This window comes from Acinonyx jubatus, chromosome A2, assembly GCF_027475565.1.
Source record: "Acinonyx jubatus isolate Ajub_Pintada_27869175 chromosome A2, VMU_Ajub_asm_v1.0, whole genome shotgun sequence".
In the NCBI taxonomy this organism is placed as follows: domain Eukaryota; kingdom Metazoa; phylum Chordata; class Mammalia; order Carnivora; family Felidae; genus Acinonyx; species Acinonyx jubatus.
This window is the reverse complement of record NC_069383.1, coordinates 136829768-136854723: the sequence shown is the minus strand read 5'-3', so window position 1 is coordinate 136854723 and position 24956 is coordinate 136829768. Positions and strand designations below refer to the sequence as shown.

The 24956-nt window shown below is 39.9% G+C and overlaps 1 protein-coding gene across 4 annotated transcripts in view; it reads left to right on the top strand.

Moving 5' to 3' along the window:
• Positions 1 to 24956, top strand: part of PTPRG (protein tyrosine phosphatase receptor type G) — a 709728-nt gene that overhangs the window by 170755 nt on the left and 514017 nt on the right. For 3 of the 4 annotated variants that reach the window (XM_027039123.2, XM_027039124.2, XM_027039122.2), the window contains exon 2: positions 4815 to 4919. The exons of the other annotated variant lie outside the window; for it this stretch is intronic. In XM_027039123.2, the coding sequence (XP_026894924.1) occupies positions 4815 to 4919 (105 nt within the window). The remainder of the gene's footprint in view (positions 1 to 4814; positions 4920 to 24956) is intronic. 4 annotated transcript variants of the gene reach the window in all.

Here is a 24956-nt window from a genome sequence, read left to right as displayed (position 1 = left end):
TGTTTGCGTTTAAAGAACACAAAGAGTATTAAAATTGATTGAATTTGGGGTGCTGAGTCTGTATCTTTACTTGGGAACCTCAGACTGTTTCTTTTGCAAATCTCTGCTCCTTGCCAGTAATATATTATGTTGCTTAGTATACTCAATTCACATCTTTGAGTGCTGTTCAAATAATTTCTAAAAATTGTTTTTTAAAAAACACCTTATTATATGATGAAAATACATTTGAGGAGGGGAGTAAAATTCTTTTGTTTTAAATTATAGAAGTGCCATTCGTACATGCTTATGTTCTTAGAGAAAAAGAAATCACACATTACTGATGTGGATGGAATAAAAGGGAAAACTAAATATAGTCATCTTTAATGAATAGTTTATGTGTTAAAAAGAAATCTGGTGTTGGGGTGATAAAGTCCTTTGCCTCCCTGTTCATTTCTGAGTTGCCTCCCTAAACAGTCGCTTATGAGGAATTCCAGATCATTCCTCCAGCTTCATGTTTTAGATGTTTGCTATTGTGATAATTGGGCAGCGACTAGACAGTGAGGCAGTGGGAAGGTCGTGGTTTTGCTTGTGGCTGATATGAATACACACGTGTACATATACACAGATAGACGCACCCACTCTTATCCCCCTCCCCCCCCAACACAGACACTATCAGCCTTTTTGTCGTTCATGTGTGTGCGTAGTCATTCGCTCACTCATGATCGAATACCTACCATATTCCAGACGCCATCATGGATGGTAGGTTGAGAGCTCCTTATCTCTGGGGAGCTTGGAGCCCGTCCTAGGCCACACAGCATGTCCTTCAGAAGCAGGTTTTTTGCCCATTCTTCGCCTTGCTGTGTGCAGCTCACATTGTACCTCCATACTTTTGGGGGTGTGATGAAGACGGGGTTAGCCCGCCTTCCTTGGGATAGCCCTGCCCTCTGCGTTACCTCTTGTCAGTTGGCCTGTTTCCAGCAAATACACACGGCTTGTTTTTTTGTCCCAAGTGAACTCCCTTTAGACAGCTCTGCCCCTCAGTTGAGGCCCCTTAGTTCACAGTGTGCTGCATATGGATGGCTGGGAAGGCAACTGCTCTTTGAGGTATGGATTACATTACTTGGCAGTGCCAGGGGAGGACCTTCTGACGGTTGTACCTCCCTTGTTTCTTGAATTGGATACGTCTTTGTAGGTTTGCTTTTTCCACTAATAGTTCAGTGGGCTTGGGAAGCTGGCCGGTGTGGGATCCCCAAACCTGCTTACCTGATGAAGCTCTGGGCTCTGTTGCTTTGCTTTTCCTGCAGGATGGCTAACATCGCTGCCCACACGAAAGCAACACCCATGAGAGATGGTTCTGGCAGCCCTTGTCCTCCTTTGTTCCCCACCCGAGTCTTCTCAAAGGTTCTGGAAAATGACAAGCACCTCCTTTTCAGGACAAAAGGGGGATTGGTTGTAGAGATTGTGATTTCAGATAACACCTTCTGTAAAAGGTATAAATGAATATCCTTGAGGATGATTCCATTCCTCCTTTCCTTTTACATCTGGTTCATTTGTGTGTGAGCTTTTCTGGTTGAGTTCAGATTTAGCCACATTCTGAGGTTGATGCTACACCCGTGTGATTTCTGTAGTAAGCGGTTCATCCTTGCCTGGCCAGCCTTTTCCCAGGGTTAACTTAGCCAGTCAGGTTCCAGGCTGTGAGGATGAGTTGAGGGAATGTCAGAGTTGAAGAGGGTCTCTCTGGTCTAGCTCAGCAGGGAAGTTTGTATTTTTATCTCTGACTTCAAAATTCAATCACCTGGAGAACTTCCTTTAAGAAAAGTACCTGTATGCTGTATCTTGGTGCCTCCCCAGATCAAGTGAATCTGAATCTTAAGTGGTAGCCTCCAGGGCATAGATTATTTGTTTTGCTTTTGTTTTGTTTTTAAAGCATCCAAGTTGAGAATTAGAGCTCTAGTCCAACAATGACCTTTTATGCATGGAGAAATTGATGATCAGGTGTAGAATTGACTCATTTGAAGGTCACCAAGGTCACCTTTATAGTATCAATTGGGGATCTTTTGTATACAACGGACAGAAAAGGGAGCTTTGGCAGGTAATTTGTTCATGTAAATATAAAGCTTCCCACAGGAACAGTTTCAAATTACCTTTGTCATGGGCTTTAATTTTGTCAGCAGAATTGATCTATAGATTTTGCTTCCCCTGGTGTGGTTGTATTTTTGAGCTCCTCTCTTCATCTTCTCCTTGACCCCTAGCTAGGCTCCTGAGGCTTTCTGGATCCTGCCCTAACCCAGCCAGGAAGAAGGAAGAATCTCTCTGATTGACTGATGTCCCCATTGCCAAACATGACACTGGGACCAAGGGCATGGTTTACAATGATTGGCTGGTTTAAGCCAAACAAGGCCCCCTTGGAGCTGGCAGGGATGGACTGACAGGATAGACTGTCCATTACATGACTTAACAGGTAGACTTATGGGGCGTGGGTATGATAATGACAAAATCAGAGTCTCTGTAACAAATTTTTTCTCTGTTATTTGGTATTTTTGAATCACTCTGTGCCCAGTGCTTAGCTGCTCTGCTCACAGTTTCTTGTGGTGGTGTTGTAACAATGCTGTGAAGCTGCTACTTTTAGCTTCATTTAACAGGCAAGGAAATTCAGGCTCAACCACATACCCGAATGGAGGTCACATTTCTGTGTTCAAGGCAGTGTTTTGCTCATTGCCTTGACAGAAAGAGGAAGGATTATTTGGGAATAATTATTTAGAGTGAACTAGCTCTAAGAAGCATATTAAACAGATACATAAAAAAGTTTCCCGCATGCACAGAAAACAAATAAGCTGGACAATTATTTATGTAGTGTGCTTTAATGCAGGGAAAAAATAGGAGTGTAGGAGATGGAAAATTTTATTTTTGATCTCTAGAAGTTTAAAATGGTCAACTTCCTGGATCTCTGCATGGCTTATCTGCAAAATAGTAGGATGGATTGCATGGTGGCTACCTAAACCTTTATCAACAAAAATTTTAATTTTTGTTGTTCAGGACCAACGAACAAACATAAATGGTATCAGTATCAGGTTTACTTTTCAAGCATTTTTTTTTTTAAACCAGTGTTTGGAGTTGACATGCAATCCTAAAGCACAGATCTCCTCGACTTTCGATGGGGTTATGTTCTCATAAACTTGTCGTAAGTGGGAAATATCTTGCACTGAGAATGTATTTTATACAGCTCACCTACTGAATGCCCTAGCTTAGCCCAGCCTGCCTTAAACATGTTCAGAATGCTTACATTAGCCTACAGTTGGGCTGAATCATCAAACACAAAGCCTAGCTTATAATAATGTGTTGAATGTTTCATTTAATTCATTGGATACTCTACGGAATGTGAAAAACCATGGCTGTGTGATGTGAGTACAGATGGTTGGAGGTGTGTTGGCTGGTGATCCTCGTGGTCGTGGGGTTGATTGGTAGCTGTGTCCTCTGCTGCCCAGCATAAGGGCAAGAAGATCTTACCCGGCATATTGCCAGCCTGGGGAAAAGATCCAAATCCAACGTCCGAGGTTCGGTTCCCACTGACTGCGTATGGTTTTTGCACCATTAGTAAAGCTGAAAAATTGGTAGGTCGGTCCGTCGTAAGTTGGGGACTGTCTGTACTTTACATGTTTCCTAATATGCCATCATGGTGACATCATTATCATTACTTTGACAAATGCAGAATGGAGAATGTACTGTTTTCTTAGTGCCTTCCTAATCTTAAATTGAATCTACAGTTCTCCTAACCCATTGTCCCTGCTTTTCAAAAGCACACTTGATTTTGTTTGGGTGCATTTAAATATTAACATAGATAGCTGGGATGTATTGTTTGAAGTGTAATTCCATTTCATTTTGGATTCTGGACACCTGTGGTATTTGTGTTCTTACATGTCAGTGCGTTTGGGTGTGGGCTCACAAGAAGGGAAATTTACATTCATGAATTGGTTGGGAGGGGAGGAGTTTGAACACTGTAGCAGGCTCTCTGTAATGGCATAGAAGATTGGTCATCATGAAACAGGGTTTCTTTTCTGAGCATGGTTGACCTTGCGGGTTTCGTGTTTCATATCTTCAGGTATAACAGGTGACTGTTTAGGGTCTAAAGGATGTGGAGGATGTGTACTCACCATGGGATGTCTCCCAGGCCTTAGACTGCGATGTGTTTGGATGGCAGAAGCTGTGGCTTTGATGTAGGCACGCTCATGTTCAGTTCCCCGATGGCTGCATGCTTATCTGTGTTACCTGGGACCAGTTACTTAGTGTCCCTGAGTCTTAATTCCTCCAGTTGTAAAAGAGACCAAATGACCCCTTGCTCTGTGAAGATCAAATAAGGCTTAGAGGCCTTTCGCAGCTAGGACCTAGCTGCGAATCTACCTAGCCGGAATAAAAACCGCGGATTCCAAGTCTACTAGTTGAGGGACATTGGGCAAGTTAAAGTTATTTAACTTCTGTAAGGTTCAGTTTGCTTATCTATAGAATGGTCTCATTACTGGGACCACCGGATGTATTGTCTAGTAGTGTTCTGCGGACTGTGTAAGATACTATATGTCAGGGGCTTAGTGCACCATGCTTGGTGACTCAAAGGAAAGGCTCATTGTAAACTACTCTTCGTAGTAATCCTGATAATCTGGTTATATAGGTTATCCTAACCTATATTATAGGTAATATAGGTTATCCTGTAGTTGTGTTTCTGTAAGTCAAGAGGTTCTATTCCATTATCCCTGAGGTGTGTGCTTCTGGGAAGTCACCCGAGGTGTGTTGGACACCCTTCCTATGTCCAGTGAACTCACTGTGCTCTCCCTCTCTTCCAGCCTTGACAGAAGGCTACGTCGGGGCCCTGCACGAGAGCAGACACGGCAGCTCAGCGCAGATCCGCAGGCGTAAAGCTTCAGGTGACCCGTACTGGGCCTACTCCGGTGAGTTGATCTGTTCCGACCAGGATCACACAGGCCAGTCACCAACCCCGTGAAACTCACCGGAGAGTACTCTTTCAATCAGTTTCACACCTAACTTGTTTGTTCAAACCTTTGGTAGTTCACTGCAAGTTGCAACACCGGAGCCTGTTTTTCCTCAAGGTTATATAAGTACTTTAATTTATTTCTCCCACCTGTTTTCTCAACCTGCTTTCCCCCCCCCGCCTTAATTTGCATTTATTTCTGAACTTTACTTGTTAATGAGTTATTGTACCAAACATGTGATTTCCCAAAAGACACAGCCTTTTCTTTTCTGTCTTTTCAGTGGCTGTGATTTCAGAAAGCAGCAAATACAAGGCTAGTCTTCAGCTGCTAAATGTCTGCTAAATATTACAAAGCGTCACGTATCAAAATGATCTGTTGTGCTTTAATCTAAAAAAAAATGCAACTTTATTTTCAAGTCAGATCTTGTTAGTTGAATATATTTCAGCCCTCTATGGCATTCTGCAGTTCTTTTCATTTTTGCTTTTAAACTTTTAGCCTTCAAGCCAGTGGAGATAAGAGAGCATTATTAAAATTATGTTGAATGTTACACTGCAAATAATTTTCTTACATTCTAAGGGGGGAATAAAAATGAACACCTACAAGAATATACAGACATTTCTGGATGATGCTTCCAGCAACCATCAAAAGTAAGATAGGTGGATTGTTAGTTCCAAACAAGATTTTGATGCTTACAAATATATGGAAAATGTATTGTAGCCAATTAAGGAGGAAAGGCTGAGGAAGACAGACAACTTTGGAAATTATGGTGGCATTGAATAATTCAAATAATTTGTAGGAAAAGGCTTGAAGGCATGGGGTATTAGTATTAATAATAAATCTGTGTTTATGCAATGTCATTGCATATAGAATTGCAAGGCATTATTTTCATCATGATGCTCTGGTTTTCAATCCCGAATTTCCACCTGCAAATCTTGTTAAATTTATGTCACTGTAAAATTTATAGGCTTGATCTTTAATTACACCTTATCTATTGGCTTTTTGCATCCTTTTGTCTATTGATAAATCTCCTGCCCCTACGGGGAGAATAGCCTATCTGTTTTGTTTTGCAAGGAACAGATAACGATTCTGAAGTCTTCCATCACACCCAACTCCTTGTGATTAGAATTATCTAATTAGAGCCTTTTTGTCACCATTTCTGATAAATGAAGGAAATTGCGCGATGAAGGCCAGAGTTACATATATACGTAGCTTCTTGCCAAGAAACGCGAAGAAAATTTATCATTTTGTACCCTGTGGCTCCCATATCAGTTAGGAGGAGGTGTAAAGTGGCCTGCTATTTACAGTTCATCAATCTAGAATAATAATGCTGTTAGGCAGGAAATTGGAAATTCTATCCCATCAGCATCTCTGATTGCAAGTGGCAGCGAAGAAATGAAAGACCTAAAACTTTTGCCATCACTCAGTTAAGAATGGATGCATGTGGTGCAGTCTTTGGAATGGAGCAGTTGTTGACATCCTTAACTCCAGTGGACCTAATGAGTCTCTGTTTTGCATTTACGGAATGCATTTCTGGAATGGATCTGGGAACTGCCTCTATCAGCAGAAGGGCTAGTAGTTCAGTGGCAGGCTTTTGGCACCTCTTTTCTGTAAAAACTCCAGACAGTAAATATCTTAGGCTTTGTAGGCTACGTGTGGTCTCTCTTCCGCTGTCGTGCAGAGGCAGCCATCGGTAATCCTAGATAAATTGGCTGGGTTTCCAGAAAAATTTATTTATGAGCACTTAAATTTGAGTTGTGTATAATTTTCATGTTTCAGGAAATATTATACTTCCTGTTATTTTTTTTCCCCCTCAATCATTTAAAAATAGAAGAACCATTCTTACTTCACGGGCTGTATTTTAAACTAGGTGGCCAGTTGGGTAGGGTTGGATAAGGTCCACAGGCTGTAGTTTGTCAACTCCTCTCCTAGTTGTTTTTTTTTTTTTTTCCTGGGTGGGATAGGACAGTCATACGAGGAATCTCCCAGAAGGCTATAGAGTGGTTTGGAAGAAACAGAGAAATTACTTCCTTAAGGGGAAAATGGAGAAAATAAAAAGTAAAAGAAGAAGAAAAGATTGAGACAGATATCAATTGATGGTATATAGTCCATATGCTTTAACTTAGTTCTTCCTGAAAATTCTATGGTATCCATGGTTGCTTCACTCCAAAGTGCTGGAATATCGATTTTCATGTCAACAAGACTTTGGGTCCATCAGAGACACTTCTTAGCATTTGGCCAATAGACAAAGACAGATCAGGAAGGGGTTGTTGTCTGTCACTTTGGGCACTTGAGACCAAGGCCTTGAAACCACAGTAGACCAGAGGTCTGCTCTGAGATACAGGTATATACACCTCTAGGTATAAATGCTTCGAAAGCTGGTGTGCCAAGGGAAAGGCTCGCTGTTTGTAGAGGGAATTGTTTTTAAATTTAGCAAAAGTGAAGCAGGCCATTTCTAAAAGGTTGGTTTGATGGTCTAGATTTTAATTTCATGCCTCTAATTCACAGATTTGTCTTACTTCCTCCTAAGATAATATCATTGGTGCTTTGGGGGTATGGTGTGTGAGAGTATGAATTTTGAAGTCATGTAGACTATGGCTCAAATAGGAGTTTTATCTCCTAACACTTAAAAAAATTTTTTTTTAAATGTTTATTTATTTTTGAGAGAGAGTGAGAGACAGAGCATGAGCATGAGCATGGGAGGGGCAGAGAGAGAGAGGGAGACACAGAATCCGAAGCAGGCTCCAGGCTCTGAGCTGTCAGTACAGAGCCCGACGTGGGGCCCAAACCCATGAACCGTGAGATCATGACCTGAGCCGAAGTCGGATGCTTAACCGACTGAGCCACCCAGGCGCCCCTGTCTCCTAATATTTTTGTGACATTGGGAGGACATTTAATTTCTTGTAGATTGAGGTTCTCCATTTTTGAAATGGGGATAATTAAGAACGATTCCCTCATAGAGTTGTTTTGGGGATGAAATGAGATGATATGTGTGAAAAGTAACATAGTCTCTTGCATCCAGTACCTAATATTCCTGCTGTTTTTGTCATGATTATTAACTACTTTTGGTGCTGTTGATGTTGTTAATTGCAATTCTCAGTGGGTACCTGTGACGGGCCACTGGGTGATCGCTTGGTTATACTGGGAGCTGAGTAAGCTAAATTTTGTCAGTTATATTCACAAGAACTCCCCATTTGGGATTTGGGAATGAGGGTTTAAACAAACTATCCTCAACTGTACTATACAAACCATGGCGGTTTTTGTGTATAAAGTTTTACTGAAACACAACCATGCCCACTCCTTTGGGTATTGCCTACGGCCCCTTACGTGGTGGGGTTGAGTAGGTGCTACAGACTGACCAAAAGACCTAGGATATCTTTATCTGGCCCTTTAGAGAAAAGGTTTACCAACTCCTGCTCACATTGAGATAGCTTGGGTTTTTGAGCAGATATTAGCCTGACTCATAAACAGAACTGTTCAGAGATTTGGAAAATGTCTTCTTTTTAAAAAATTTTTTTCCTCCCTTGCATTTTCCCTTGAGCTGCAATGTCCTCAGCAAGTCTAGTTAGCATTCAGAAGGGAGTCTGGTGGAAAGGACTGGGGAGGAAGAAAGAGATGAATGGAGAAGGATGTGCTACAGGAGCTGGATCAGGGAGAGGGTTGGGTGTTGGCGCTTCTGGGGTCCCGTGCCCCTGGGTTACTGCGTCCTGCTCAGTAGGCTGCCTTTGTGGAGGTGGGCTTTGGTGCCTGATGCTGACCCAGTTACTCTGCTGGCATCCCACCACGTTCACTTTAGGAGAGTTGTGCAGGTTTTCGAGCTGGGGATATTGTCACGACAGTAGTTCATTAATGTTAGTGTAACTTTCGCATTAGGACTAACCAGGTTATTTCCGTTTGTCCGTATCACTTTGGGTAATGCACACTTCCTCGTTACATTTGAGATGCTAAAATCTTCACTTCTGTAGGCTTATCAGACAGTGCCACTGTGAACTTCTAGCATAGAGGACTGTTTATTGAGGAGCCTGGAAATAGGTGCTCTGGTCCCATTGGGATCATCTGAAGATTGGTTATCTCTCTGGGTTTTATTTTCATCTACTGTAAAAAGGGGGGGGGTCATAATATCTGAGTCCAATGTGAAAGTCTCATGCATAAGAGATACGAAGTGGAACATAAATGTAAGATATTATTATTGTTAAATGTTAATAATGGCTTTGTAATTAAAAGATTACTTTCTATCTTTGGGTTTATTTTCCTCATTCCAAGATAGGGACAAAAGGGGAAAGACCTCTTTATGTATTTCAGAATTATACTGGAAAAAAAAAACAAAACAAAGATTGAATAAGAGTATCTCACTGGAAATATTAAAATAATCTCTCAGTTTTACTTGACTAAGACACAGATATTTTTCTGTGTTACTTGAAGTGATGACAGCTCATGAATTTTGGAATTTGCCCAGAACTTCTGTAATTATTACACAAAAAGTAACAAATGCTAGGTAGGTCATTGTTGCCGGAAAGGGAAATGAGAAACAAATCTGGAGCAAGTTCAAGGGGGAAATTGGAGGCATTTTTATAAAGCTATCTGTTTTTTCTCTTCCCCCTTAGAGACTTGGGGAAATGTAAGTTGCGGTTTTTTCTCTTACCCTTTGATTTTCTGCATTTCAGGTAATCCATACCTCATGTTCCTTCTGTGTAGAAAGAGTCTATCAACCAGTACAAGGGGGGACAATTCTCATTGTTCGAGGAATCCAAAATTGAGATGAGTGATGCCAAAACTACCTGCAAGAAGTGTCCGGTGTTGTGCTGAGCAGTGGTCAAGCAGGATTATTCTAAGAGGCATTCCAGCTGTGGCCAGGACATCATAGGAGGAGGCATTCAAGGTCCCTTTTCATTGTCCTGGTTGGTGACTTACTCGGCTGTACAATGGAGACCAAAAGAGGACATATCTTGCAGGATGGCTTTTTGAGGGTTATATGTAACATATGTAAGCACCTGCTATAATTCTTGGCCCCCACTCTGGAGTGGAATACGCATTACCCATTTGGCTCTTAATTATATGCCACCCCACTACATTCTTCATATAGACATCTTGTTTTAGAATGCACGTGCATGTGAGTATGTGGTGCATGGAGGTGTATGTTTCATTTCCCTAGCGAAATGTAGAATCCTTGAGGATGAGGATTATAAGTCCTTTTTTTTTTTCCCTGCTGTGTGCCCGAGTATCTCATTTTGTGCCTATTTGGTGCATATTTTTCAAGTGGGTGAATGGATGTACAGATAAATGAACTCCTGTCAGAGTCTGGGCTTGAGGACTCACTAAGGGGATCCTGCCATGAAATTCAGATAAATTAGTGGGTGATTTACAAAAGGCTTCCCCATTGGATCCTTTTAATCAGCTCCCCTGGTGAACTTAAGATATAATTAAATTCCTGAAATATAATTTCCATGCCTCTTTTTAATAATGCCTATGAAGGGTAAAGCAAAATATACCTGCCTGTAGAAGTCTGCTCTTGTGATTGGGAGAATGGAAGCCACATTAGGACTTCAGAGTTTCATATTAATTTTGTATTGTGTGCTCTTCTCCTAAAGCCTCCTGTGAAGCTTCTGAAGGGAATCATTTCCCTAGAGACATTGCGTTTGCAATAGAGAGCTTCTTATCTGATGGAACCGGACCGTTGGGGAGGAATCAGTCTTGAGATTCATGTTCCAAGTCCCAGCTCAATGTTCCCTCCACTTTGATGCCTAGCCTGAACCCCCTCTCCCTTATCAGTCTCCCTTTGTTTTTCTTTTTCTTAAATTAATTAAAAAAAAAGCTTATTTATTTTTGAGAGAGAGGGAGAGAATGAACAGGGGAGGGGGCAGAGAGCAAGGACGAGATAGAATCCCAAGCAGGATCCAGGCTGTCAGCACAGAGCCCGATCTCACCAACCCTGAGATCATGACCTGGACTGAAATCAAGAGTCAAATGCTTAGCTGACTGAGCCACCCAGGCACCCCAACCTCTCTTTGTTTTTTACACTTAATTTCTCTCTTTATAACTCCCTGTTACTCTATGAACCATTCTAAGTAGAAGATACTTATTCACTGAGCACACTTATTAATTACTTACTGTATGTCAGGTGTTGTGCTATAATGGGAGGGGTCAGAGAGGCTCCCAGAATTATTGCTGCCTGATCCCAGCCGTTAAAGATGGGCAGGTGTTTTCCAGGACATGAGGAGGCCTTGAGGCGTGAAATGACCTGGCAGTGACTGGGGAAACGAAAGGAGCTCAGTAAGTGTAGAGCATATGGTAGGGTGGAGGAAGTTGAGGGAATATTGCAGAGTATTGGACCATGAAGAGGCTTTCAGTATTCTACCAGTGACCTAGAACATCTATCTGAGAGTGATGGGGAAGCATTTAAAGGTTTCGTGGTGGAAATGGAGTATGTTGGCTTTATATTTGAAGAAGACCACTGGTTGTAGGGTTAAGGATTGGTCAGTGGGAGAAGTAGGCAGGATGAAAAATGGTGAAGTTGTATTATCAGAGATTTGAGAGATAAAAGGAAAGAGTTCATGGGAATTCATTACCATTAGTATCTGGAAGAGAATGCAAAAGAAATCGTCTAGGATAATCCCCCGGATGATCGAAGATGGCATTGCATTTAATTTAAAATGAGTCAAGAGGAGTGATGGGCTGGGTATGAAGGTAAAAAATTTGGACTTGAGTATTAAGATATGGTGTAGTGTTTTGTCTGTATTTCCTGCTCTCTTAAACCTTATGTTGCTTGAACAGAACCTTTGTGTGTAATTAATCTTGGTATTTCCCAGTTCTTAGTTAAATGTTTTGAAATAGGAGGGCCTCAAGGTAGGGAACACATTGAAGAACAAACTGTTTCTTCCTATAGGTACTCTTTTTTCTTTTACACTTGATCTGTGATTACAAGGATAGATAGGGTGAGAAAAAAACACATATGGTCACACACTAATCAGGACTTTATGTATAAAAGAGAAAAGTGTGTTGCCATATGCTTAAGATACCTTGAGCATTTTTCAATACTTGGCCAAGTTTGGCTTTTTCTTTCCATCTCTCCCCCACTCCACTGTCGGAAAGAGACTGTTCTCATATCTTAAAGATGCCTTCTTTTTCTTTTCTTTCTTTTTTTTTTTTTTTTTAAAAAAAACCTTCTTGTAATCTTTGCCACCTGAGTATTTAAGTTTCTTGGCATCTTCTCCCTGGAGATGGTTTCATGAGTGTTTGCCAAGTTCATGGATGCTATTGTATGCTGTAAAGGACATCAGTAAATTCCTTAGGGTCCTTGTGACCCTTGGAAAAGCCTCTTAGGAAGATGAAATATTGTTTACTGCTGTGTTCGTGTCAAGAAATATATATCAGTGATAAACACTTTCAATTGTTGCTCTGATGGGACATTTAAAATGTGGTTAAATGGAAGCCTGAGAGTGTGGGTTTTCAACTGATTCTGAAGGTAGGTTGGTGGAGCCTTTTTGGAGGGTTCTCTGGCAAGATGTGTGAAAATGTTAAATATTTATAGTCTTTGATCCAGCACTTCTGTTTCTAGGAATTTGTGTTTTAGAAACACTTGTGAACATCCCCAATGTGACATTGTGTTTAACAGACGAAGTAATCATAACTAGGGACTTGGGTAATTATACTACATTCTTATGATGAAACTCATACTACGCATCCACCAAAGTGAAATAGGCAGAAGATACTAGAATAATGTGGGTAATAAGGTCCTATTAATGATTAGAGCTGAGAGGTCTGGAGACTATAGACAGAAGTTAATTGTGGTTATTATTGAAAAATGAGGGATATTTCCTTTTTTTACATTTATATCTATAATACTTTAACATGTTACAGAATTATATCTAGAATATTTTAATTTCTTATACCAGTACATTCATAATATTTCCTAAAGTAATCCTTTTATTTTAGAGTAGATGGCTGAATGGTATTAAATGTAGGCAGTTGCCTTTGTAACAATTTTGAGGAGAGAGAAAGAAAGGAACAACTAAAAGGAAATCCAGAAGGGAGGTAAAAGCTCTTTTGTCTCTATAATTGGCTGTATCCAAACTTTTTAGGTGGAACAGTCCACTGGCATTTCAAATTTTGTAAAATGCTGATATGAACTGTGCAGAAATTAATGAACTGATATTGACTCAGTTTGAAAATGAACATCAAGATTTATTGAGCAAAGCAGTAAATATTGAGCCAGGCAGAGATAAGGTCAATATTTGCTTTGATACAACATAAATCTTAATATTCAATAATCTATAAATTTAGTGTCTACAGAAGGCATACAGAGTTATCTATAAGTATATATCTTTTCATATCTGTGATGGATCAGAGTCAAGTATCTTTTTTCCTGGTTATAAATTTGAACAGATGATGTTCTCTCCTTTGAAACTAGCTTGTTGGGGGCAAAGGTGGGGGGAGTGTGGGTTAGTGGAAAGACATTATTACTTTAAAATTTCAAAAGAAAGATATTCCTAGCCTCATACATGCCTAAAAAAAAAGCTAGAAAGCAATTACCCGAATGTGCTGTGTGATTTACTTAAAGGCTGGTCATCTTTTTTCTGACCTAACACTATGTGCTCATTTATTATATCTGATTTGGTTCATAAAACCCACTACCCTGACTCCCTGAATAGGGAAATATTCTACCATTCCCTTTGGATATTGGTAAGCTATGTTATGTGGAATTTCTTTTTTTCTTTCTTTTTTTGGGGGGGGGGCAGGAAAAATGTCATTGATACATATCATGATGAGTAACACTTTATTGGCCATTCTCTTTATTGAAATATTAAGTTGAACTGCACTCTTTATCTTGTTGTCTCTTTTATTCATGGGGTGGGCATGGTGGCAGTATAAAAAGCAGGACTGTCTTGCTGGATTGTGAACTTTTATTACTGCTCATATGTAGCTGGTATGAGTGTCCCATGTGCTTAAAGACTGAATTTACTCAGTCCACAAGTTCAAGTGTAATTAATCTGTACAGGAGCAAAAGTCTTATATGGTTCAGTTGATGTCAGGCTACCTTCTGTATTCTTCCAGTCTGAGGACAGTGTACCGTGGCAGTGTTAGCCTTGAGTGGTTTCTTTTCTTTTTTTTAAAGTTTATTTATTTTTGAGACAGAGGGAGACAGAGCGTGAGTAGGGGAGGGGCAGAGAGAGAGGAAGACAACAGAGTCTGACACAGGCTCCGGGCTCTGAGCTGTCAGCACAGAGCCTGATGCGGGGCTTGAACCCATGAACCGTGAGATCATGACCTGAGCCGAAGTCGGACGCTTAACTGACAGAGCCACCCAGGGGCCCTAGCCTTCAGTGGTTTCTTAAGTGATCCTGAAATTAACCACAGCTCCACCTTTCAGCTGGTAATTTCACATGACTCTATTTGAAATCAGTAGCATCAAGGGTAGTACATATTCCTGGTTGTCGTTCTTGCTACTAAAATTTAACCTGTCTTCTTTTTAATTTATATTCACCCATACATATACATACCATGGAACCTTACCTTCTTATGTAATACTTTGTAGTAACTCTAGGAATTGTTACTTTTCATTAATCTTACTATAGTATTAATAAATAGTGTTTTCCCTTAGTATTGAATGTGATGTGATGTCATGAGAAATGACTCTACCCCTATATAAGAAAATGACGTTTAACATAATAAAGTCCTGTTTATCAAGGAGAACGTCATAGTTTGGTGCTAATAAATTTTTAATACTTCTGTCACTTACCAGTATCTCTTTTTAATGGAGATAGTTCTTGTTCAGAGCCTTCAGCTGGGGGAGAGTATTTTAGAATTTGATCTTGTGGGTTTTACTATATCCTGGTACCCTTAATATTTGGCAGGCTATGCTAATTTTCCATTCTGGGCTGGTTAAATTTCCTATTATATATTTAAGATTTTATAAAAAGTGAACCAGTTTGAAGAAAAATTTAAACTTAGCATTTATACAATTGGTGTTCCAATATGGCAAAATAAATCTTCTTCTCTAGGAAGTATTATTATCATCATGGAAGAATTGAAAGCCTCTTCTTGTATGCCATACAATCAACCTGTATCTGTGACGTGAAAAGTCACAGAGGGTAAAGAGTTTCTTTGAATTGGCTTAAAAATTAGGGAAAATATTCAGTGGCCTAATTTACAAAGTATGACTCACTGTGTGTCCTGCTTCTAGCATAGCCATATAGATTATTAAAAATCTTAAAATACACATTGGGGCCAAGCCCCGTGAGTTTCTCCTCCATAACCTTCTCGGCCACTCCTCCTATTTTGAGACCTCCCCAGGATCAAACAGTGGACCTCTGTACACATCCTCCACTAGCCATTGTTACTGGCTATTGCCTCTGATTTATTAAATATTTTAAATTGATGGAGGGAATTTCATAGTGAAAGAGTGGGGTGTGGTGAGGTATGCATTATGTTCTTATATAATAAGAGCATTATTATGCTCTTCAGCCCACTTAGTGAATTTAGTTGACCTTGACATCTTTCCTGGACTTGGGAAACCACTTGATCCAGATTTCCTGTTTGTGTTGATCTACATTCTCCCAGTTGGAAGGCCATTTTCTGGGAGGAAAAGAGCTCCTTCTTGAAGCTGCATGAAACTTTGCTACTCCCAAAGGGATCGTTAAGTTGCCCTGCCCCAATTATTGTTGGCCTCTTTCCCCCCTGGAACCCATTTTTCTCTGTCCCACCCTTACCCTAGTTCCAAGTGTGAGGACAGTGTTCTTCTAGCAGGGTGTGCATGCCATTAGTACATTTGGTAGTAGTGATTGGTTGTTGAGAAATTTGAGCAGGAAAATGAAACCTGAACTTCTTCTAGGCTGTTTCAGTAGTATCTGCAAAGATGAGAGAAGCCATTTGTAGCATGTTTCTGCTTCTGGGGCTCACTGTGATAATGGAGGTATTTTCTCCTCACTGTTGTGAAATACATAGTCCACACTCTTCTCTTGGGGAATGATTTTGACACTTTTTGAAGTCCTGTGGCTTTTACATTCTTATACCACCTCTTAATGAGCTATCTTACAACATCCTTTTCATCTAAAGATTGCCCTTTCTCTCACCATCCACTAGGGTGTGAAAAGGAAATTTCAACACTCAGGGCCAATTGGACCACATACCTGCTGTGCCAGAAAGAACGAGTCAAGATTTGCCTCCCTTTGTCTTATGAGTAGTCCTGGCTGCTGGCAGTGTTATGAGGATTTTTCTCCTATATTCACACAGAAGTTATTTCCAAGAGCATGTCTTCATATAAAGATTTGTTTTAGCATCCATTTCCATGTTTTAGCCTCTGGAAAAGATCTGACTGTCCAGGCTTAGTAATAAGGGCAATTTATGATCTAAGGTAGCCCTCTAGAGGCAGGGCACTTCTGGGCAGTATCTTTTATTCTGCCATCTTTAAAGTGTACTCCATGTTGTTTATGCTTTACCATCAATGGGCTCGTTCCTCAGAATCACTTATCTCATGACTTGAATACAGCTTGAGCAGTTCCAGAAGTCACATGCTGAGGTACAAAGGCCAGAGAAAGAAGAGAAGGTATCCTTTTCTTGTGTCTCTAGTTAAGTGCCTGTAACATGTTCCTCTAGGCACTCCATCCCTGGCCAGTCAACCCTTCTGTCCCATTGGTCAGACTGGATCACATGTTCATGCTTAATCCAGTCACTAGCAAGAGATTTAGACCCATCAGGATCTACCTAAGAATAGCAGGGGGAATGGCTGGCTGTTGGCAAAGTACCCCATGATGCTTGCTACCCTCCTTACCTTCCGAATCTTGAAAGCTAAGCAACCATGTGACGCTGAATAAGGGAAGAAATTATAAGAAAGAATTTTTTTTCCTTTTGAAGTGAAAATTTGATTCTAGAAGCCTGACATGGTTGCAAATAAGATAATAAAGTTTCATGAATGTAGGGTACTTCACAGTGTTCATGGTTGCACTCTCCAGTCCTGTCACCACTGGTGATACATGGCTATTTACATTTAAATTCATTAAAGCTAGATTTCGAGTTCTCAGTAGCCACAAGTGGCTAATGACTACCCTTTGGTACAGCAGCGATATAGAACTTCACTATCCTTGTAGAAAGCCCTATTGGACAGTGCGATTCAGGGGATTTAGACATTATAGAGAAGCCAGCAGGTACATTTACTGAGTACAGACTGTCTCAGACACTGGGCATATTGCTCTGTCTTAACTGATGTTCAAACCAGCAGTCTGAGATAATGTTCCCCCCCCCTTTTTTTTTCCAGAAACCTTGGTGGGGAAGTGGCTTCCTAGGGAGCAAGTTAGAGACCTCTCCTGAGCAATGATATAACCTGTCTGTCTGTCCCCCTTCCCCAGGTTGTGAGTCACTGGAACCACGTTTGGAAAGAGGACAACCCTATACATGCAAACATTCTCTTAAATGCAAAGCGTTAGGTACACATGCTGATTTAAGATCTTCCTGAAAAACTTGTATACACTCCCAAGTATACAAGCTGCTCAGTTCCAGAAAGGCCCCTTGTAGGTCCCTCTTCCCCTTGGTGGTCTTGGGGAATTGTACTACTTTAGGACCTAAACATTATTTTTGCTGAGGTTCTATGTTTTTAGCTAAAGAAATCAGGGACTTTAGTGAATATTGTGTGTGTGTGCGTGTGTGTGTGTGTGTGTGTGTGTGTGTGTGTGTGTGTGTGTCTGTCTTCCTTCCTCTCGTCTTCAATTCATTGAGGCATTTGCCAAAAGAGTATTTGTCAAACACTGGCCACGAGGCCGGCTGAGTCCTAGGAACTAGGGCTACAACAGAGAACAAAAGAAACAAATGCCATTCCTATGTGGTGGAGGCTGACAGGGAAGCATACACAAAATAATATGTAATCTCATCAAATAATGCTGTAACAAAAAAGTAAAATAAGGCAGTTGAGGGTGACGAAGGGCAGAGAGGTGCTATTTCAAAAGGAGAAGCCAGAGATGGCTTCTCTGATAAGGTGGTATTTGGGAAGACACTTGAGTATAACAAGGGATTAAGCCCTGTGGATGTGCGGGCAGGCATTCTGGGTGAGGTTATGAAGGGAGGTAGTAGAATTCAGAAAACTTAAATGTTGGACCTAAAATCACACTGCTGACTTCAGCTGGGCCTTATTCTAGCATCTAGAATCTTGATTGGCCCAGGTTGCTGTAACAGTGCCTACAGTGCCCACAACAGCCTCCAAAACAAAGAATTATCTGGCCCAAAATGTCAGTAGTGCCAAGGCTGAGAAACCCTCTGGGAGGGGCTTGCCAGAGCTCATTGCGTTTACACAGATGGTTGCCATGATGTGATGAGAATTCCACTTTCTAGTTAGTTGTTGATCCAAATCCTCAAAGTTGGACAACTGAGTCAGGTTTCTGTGGCAAGAATGCAACAGGCCGAGTCATGAAGGGTGGCTAAGGTATTCCAGAGTCCAGTGAGCAGCTTGGTGTTCAATCCTCTGTGGAGCCTGGAAAGGAGAAATGGAAAGCTTGGCAAGCTGACCATTCTAGGAGTCGAGGCATAGAATTGTAAAGGAATGAATCACAACACGGGTTGGGTGAAAAGCCCACCTCTCATGTCTTGTGAAGGCAATGAGTGATAGCCACACCACAGTAAAGAGGCGGTGAGATTGCTTTTATTATTATTGTTTTGTTTTTGAGGTCCCTGGTGACTACTCCATGTGTCAACCCTTTGATCTAAGAGGCTGCTGTGAAATATTATCTGTCTTCGTATTGCTAACCATGAAGGACCTTCCAGCATAGCTGATCAAGCCATTGCAGCACCATGAGAAAATTTATAGTTATCCAGTGTGAAACTTGACAAGTCACTTCAATGCTGGGCAGGGCGTAGCACACGTTCTTAAGTGATCACTTTTAACAAAGGGAGTGGAAAGGAAAATAGAGCTATAAATGATGACTGATAGGTCATCATGATCCAACATTTTGTCAAGTGTCAGCAGCTTAATATTTGATACGAGTTATAATAATGTTATAATAGTGGCCATGGATTCCTCATCTTCTGTGTATGGATTAAACAAAAATTACATTGCATGTGGGGGAGGGTTATAAATGTATGTGTATTTATCTAGACAAATCATGGTACCCTGAGATTTCCACAGAGCAGATGGCTATTATGTACTTTTCTGTCCCAAGCCCTCTTACACATGTTTAGATATAAAGACAGATTTATAGGGTCACTGTCCCCAGGAGCTCAAAGTTTTTTCTCCTTTCTCTTTTGAAAGTGAATTATCAATGTTAATGATGCCCATGGTTAAACATACCAAGAGGTAATATATGTATCTTGATATTCCTATGGTCCTATGGTTGGTCTACTGAGAGTTTGAAAAGTTGGGGAATCACTTTTATGTCAGACTGGCCCAGAAATATTTTTCTTTTAATTGGAATGATAGCACCTTATTAAAGTATTGACACATCCGTTTGAATTATGTTTGGATGTGTGTTATTCCAGCTCCCTTAGTCCCCACAATTTGAAGTTCAAGTCCAGAAACCTGTTGATGGTGAAGGTAATGTGAGAAGCACTTGTCTGTCCAAAGAAAATGTGTAATTACTGTAGCTTCTTTTTCCTACCTTGGATTGTTTCTCACATCCCCGACTAATTCCAAGGGGCTCTCTTTAGTCACTGATATTGACAACAGACTTCATTTTTGGAGTATTTTTTTCTTTTAATTTTTTTCTCTTAGATTTTGAGTCTAACATTTCTGATTGGTTTCACATTTTCTGGGTCTCCATCTGCATATGAAAAGGAGTATATTTGGGATCTTAAATCTCTCTAGTGAAAATATAAACTGTGTTATAAAAGGGAAAGTATGTCCCTATCACAAATGTATTATTTAACACCATTATTATACTGAAATATGTTTTCCTAATTTAAAATCCTTGATATAAAACAGCTATTCATTAAAAAAAATTTTTTTTAATGTTTATTTTTAAGAGAGAGAGACAGAGACAGAACATGAATGAGGGAGGAGCAGAGAGAGAGAGGGAGACACAGAATCTGAAGCAGGCTCCAGGGTCTGAGCTGTCGGCACAAAGCCCGATGTGGGGATCAAACTCACGAACCTTGAGATCATGACCTGAACTGAAGTCGGACGCTCAACTGACTGAACCACCCAGATGCCCCAACAACTACTCCTTTTTAAAATGTGACTAGAATAAGAGAATCGACATTTTTTTTTTTTGCCACACTCCTTTTTTTAAATAAGTATTTTTTTAGTGTTAAAGAAAGTTACAGTGTGTACTCTTACTCTGTTTTCTGGTGGCTTATTCAAACACGTAATAATTTCACTATAGTAAATAATTTCTCCTAATTTTCCCTTAGGTAGACAACCCCCCAAATATATAGATTCTCATTTAAGTAATTTGTCTAAAGGTTGTTTCACTGAGTGCTGCTCTTTGCACAATATATTTTACAGGATATTAAGAGCATTTAAAGTATTCTTTCATATTAATTGCTTGGCATTTAGGTGGTTTAAGTTACTTTAATAAATTAAGTACAGCTATAATATAAAGAGTGGAAAGTACAGACTTCCAGGGTTCAAAGACACTCAACTACATTGTTGAATGCTTAAAATACAAGTTCAGGTGAATATTTGATATTTGATTTTGAGGCCTCATTGTAGAACCGAATAGATTTATGCATTGGGAGGACAGGAAGTATAATAATTAGACATATATTAATTGATTTCAGATTTTTGTCTGTAAAATACTAGTCATAAATATGGTTATTAGAATCCATGTTTATAGTCTTGGAATTTGATTCAGGGAGTGAGTTATTCATCAAAAAAGACACTAGTCCTACCATTTATCACAACGAATCGTGAATTTATATCTCTGTAACTCATAGGTGTGATGTATGTCTCTTTTCGGTAGGGACGTTTACTACAGGAATTAATTTTAGACATTGGGAGACTTTTATGGCCATTTTAACTGTTACTTAAAGATATAAACAACGTTACTGATATCTTGTCTTTATCAAGATATCTGGGAGTTGAGTTTCTGTGAGCAAAAAGAAGATTATCATTAGAACACAATTGTTGGAGGATCTCTGTGTTTACCTCAGAACCGAGTCTCGGGGTAAGAAGTCCTTGTCAAGGGGCTGATAGGCTAAGGTGGTTGCTCAGAAAGCGTTGTTCCAAAGTCTGTGCTTGGAACATGAATGCAGCGGCCTGTTAATAGGCTTTCTATGGCAGAAGAGTCCCGTGGGCCAAGGAAGATGGGGGAATTGCTGTGGTAAACACAGGGATTCAAGTTTTCTTATTGCAGGACTTGTCAGAAACTTTAATATCCCACTCTTGGGCGCTTCACCTTCACTGTGCACGCGGAACAGAAGCAAAGGGTATGTGGGGGAGAGTGTCGGTAGGTTAGGTAGGACATTGGTTCTTGGGAGCTGGATCTTCTATCGTTATTTCCTAACAGCTTTGAAAGGGCTATGCTGGTATTCTAGAGTATGGTTACAGGGAAATTGGAGAGGATGAGTTTCACATGATTCATACATCTACTGGGAAGTGCAGAGATATGCTTGATTAAAAGGAAAAGCCATGCCCATGTACATCAGAAATTTTTTCCTCTTTCTTCCTTACTTAGTGGAAATGGAACATTTGTGTGTAAGAGAATTCCTTGGAGGATGAATTGCCATTTAGTTTAATGTGATGAAAATATGTATTCCAGTCACTGTAAATGAAAATATTTACAAGACATGACTACATTTAAATTTATGGACATGTGCTTTGTATAATACCTTCGTTAAGAGGGTGATGATGTATGGGAGTGTGGGATGGTTTTATTTCGTATTGAATTTGGGAATAATAGAATTGTCACCAACAAATGGGTAGATGAACCCCATAAGAAGGGAATTCGCAGTAACACGGTATTAAAGATTTTTGTCAAACCAGACGACGCGTGATTGGGCCTTAGCAGTGAAGGTACCTGCAGAGTTTAAGTTTGGAAATTAAATTTTAAGACGAAAGAAGGGATGAATAGTATGGAGAGAGAAAAAAGAAGTGGGGATTGAGAGTATGGAGAGAAAGAAGCAGGGTGTCATGATTCTGTCGTTGTCCTTTTGTCTTTCCTAAGTGTGAAGAGTCACACATACCCCACTGGGAACTCAAAACGTGTTTCCAGACATTGCCACATGTCCCTTGGGAGCAGGCAGAGCAAAATCGCTCTTGGTTGAGAGTGTGCAAGACGTAATAATAATGGGTAGTAACACTGCGCAGTAGTATAGATTATTAGATGGTAAAGTTGGCCATGATGTTTGACCTGAAAAATTTATTTAGGTAGCTGTCAAAGGTTCCCTATTGCAAGTGGGCGATTTTAAGTGTTTCTTCCCATTTGTTATAACAAATGGGTAGCCTGGGTTTTATTTCCCTTTGATTTGTGCTTTGTCAGCCCTGGAGAGCATGGATGAAGTGGATTGTAACTCAGATTGAAGATGAAGAACATTACAGGGTTGCCTTGTTAATGGGATATATGTTTGCCTCTGATTTGTACAATTTATTGTTTAAGATTCATATTTAGGGATGAATGATTGGGTGGGTTTTTAGACCTTGTCCACCTTAGCAGGATTATAGTTCTAACACTTAATCTCACGTTTGCTAGTATAAGGAATTCAAGATGCTGCCTGAATTATATCAAAACGGTAGACATGGTCATAATGTTAATTAGCTGAATATGTTAGCCTGCAGAATATATATGCATACATACAGACATATCATATATATGTATATGCACACACACACACACATATAGTTTTTTATGTCTGGGGGTGTGAGGACTAATGTCTGAATGATTTTCTTAACTTCGCATCTACTTTTCCTCCCCCAGCATTCAATTTCATTCCGTTCAGATCATCTCTAATTTCTGTGGAAATGGCTTCATGAAGTATTTAAAATGAGCCGTGATTTGAGATCTTCTTTTAAAAAAAAAAAATGGAAATTGGATTTATCTGGGTTAGAATTTTATCGAGAATTACAGCTTAATAACTCTTAATATTATTTTCAAATTCATATCTAACACAATTAAAAGTTGGGTTGTTAAATTTCAGAGCAGAAAGCAAGCTTTTTCAACTTTTCCTTTGCCTGCCAAGGAATGTTTTTCTTTTTTTCCCTTGGCGTGGATGACAGTGTCCTTTGTCACACCTCTTTTTACCTTCTACTCTGTGTCCTGGGCTTTTAAATTCTGTTCGGCAGAATTTTACCTCTTTCCTCGTATCTCCCACTGGACCTAGAGAAGTTGTCCCCACCCCTGGCTCTTGTTTCTCTCCTGGGACAGCTGCCATCTCATTGGCCATGGCCTCCTTTATTTCTGTAACTTTTTGTGTTTCATGTTTGGGGAGGTTGGGGAGGTAGAGAGCGTCAAATTCAATGAAAGAAAAGAGGACTCTTATCTGTTTCACACTGTACAATGCCTTAAAAAAAAAACAGAACAAGAGAATAAGAGAACAAGAGAAAATAAGATGCATTATGATGAAACTTTGACACTTGATCATAATGAAGCTTTTAGTTCTCATAATGTTGAGTGGAGGCTGGAAAATCTGCCAAACCTCTTATTCTGTGTTCAAGTTCAAGTTTGCTCTGACACCTAAGACGCAGAAAAAAAAGGGTTGTGGGAACTTGAGCACTTTATCTTTTTGTCTTAAAAAAAAAAACTTTCTATGTCAGTGGAAAGGCATATTAGTTTCATATTCTGGTAGTTGTCTGAGTTTCACTGACACCATACAAGCTGACCTTTACATGTGACTTCTGTTTATGTGTTAACTCACATCTAAAGATCATTTGGATGCTCAGGGTTATTCCATGTATCCATTGGCTTCTCTCATAACTTACTTTGTTTTGCAGTTTAATTACCATGGAGATGATATATAAATCCAATACCAAAAAATAATTATTGTACCTGCACAACTCATTTTTCATACTTTGGCTTAGTGTGTTCCTATTCCAGTGAACTTCTGGAACAGTGTTAAAATGATATCCCTTCTTCCCTATCCTTCTTTTTCCCTTGTTGAATCATAGTAAGGTTGGGCAGATGTGAAAACTGTGGTAACCATTCTACCTTTTACGCCTGCGCGTGCGCGCTCACACACACACACACACACACACACACACACACAGCATTTTCTTTTTTGAAGCCATTTGCTTTTTTGCTAACATTATTCTCTTAACAATGTTGAACAGATACTCGTCTGAGTCAGTACATAAAGATCATATATTTTAATAACCACATTTCATTCCATAATACAAATATGGATGTGCCATGTTATTCAAACATTTCCTTAATAATGGACATTGGCACTGTGTCTAGATTTTGGACACTCCCAAAGGACTTCACAATTTATACTTAACATGCTTGTGCTTTTATTTTTGCTAAAGAGATCATCAAAAATAAGCGTACGAGATCAAGGAATATGGTGTCAGTTCTTCCCATGCACTTCAGCACAGGGCTTTTCAGATTTGATTATTTCTCTATCACCAAGAATGGGAGAAATGAATGGGACAACTCCATTATATATAGACTGAAAATAAATGAATTGATCAACCATGAAAGAATTTCTTTTACAGGCAAGGGCAGCATTTAAAACCTCAGATGTTGGTTTGCTGAGCTTAAATTCAAAACATGCAGGTGCATATCTTAAAAAATATGCACGTTGGGGGCTGGTGTAGGGTCGGGTGTGATAGGATTGTGTTTGGAGAGAATTAATCTATTCTATAAAATCTTAGGGAGGATTTCTGGATAAATGTAGTCATGTGGAAAAGCTACAAGGACCATCCTCTAACAATTACTTAAAATTAGAGACTGAGGTGATGGAAATTTACCAGATACGGTCGTGGAGAAATGAAGGCAATCCAGCGTTTTGCTTGCCGTGGTATATATTGTTTATAGGTTTGAGAACTAATTTTTGCTTGAGCTAAAGAAAGGGAGGGAGGAAGAGGGCAGATTGATACCTAACTATTGAGCAGTGATAGCAAAGTAGGAGAGGACTCCCATGTGATGG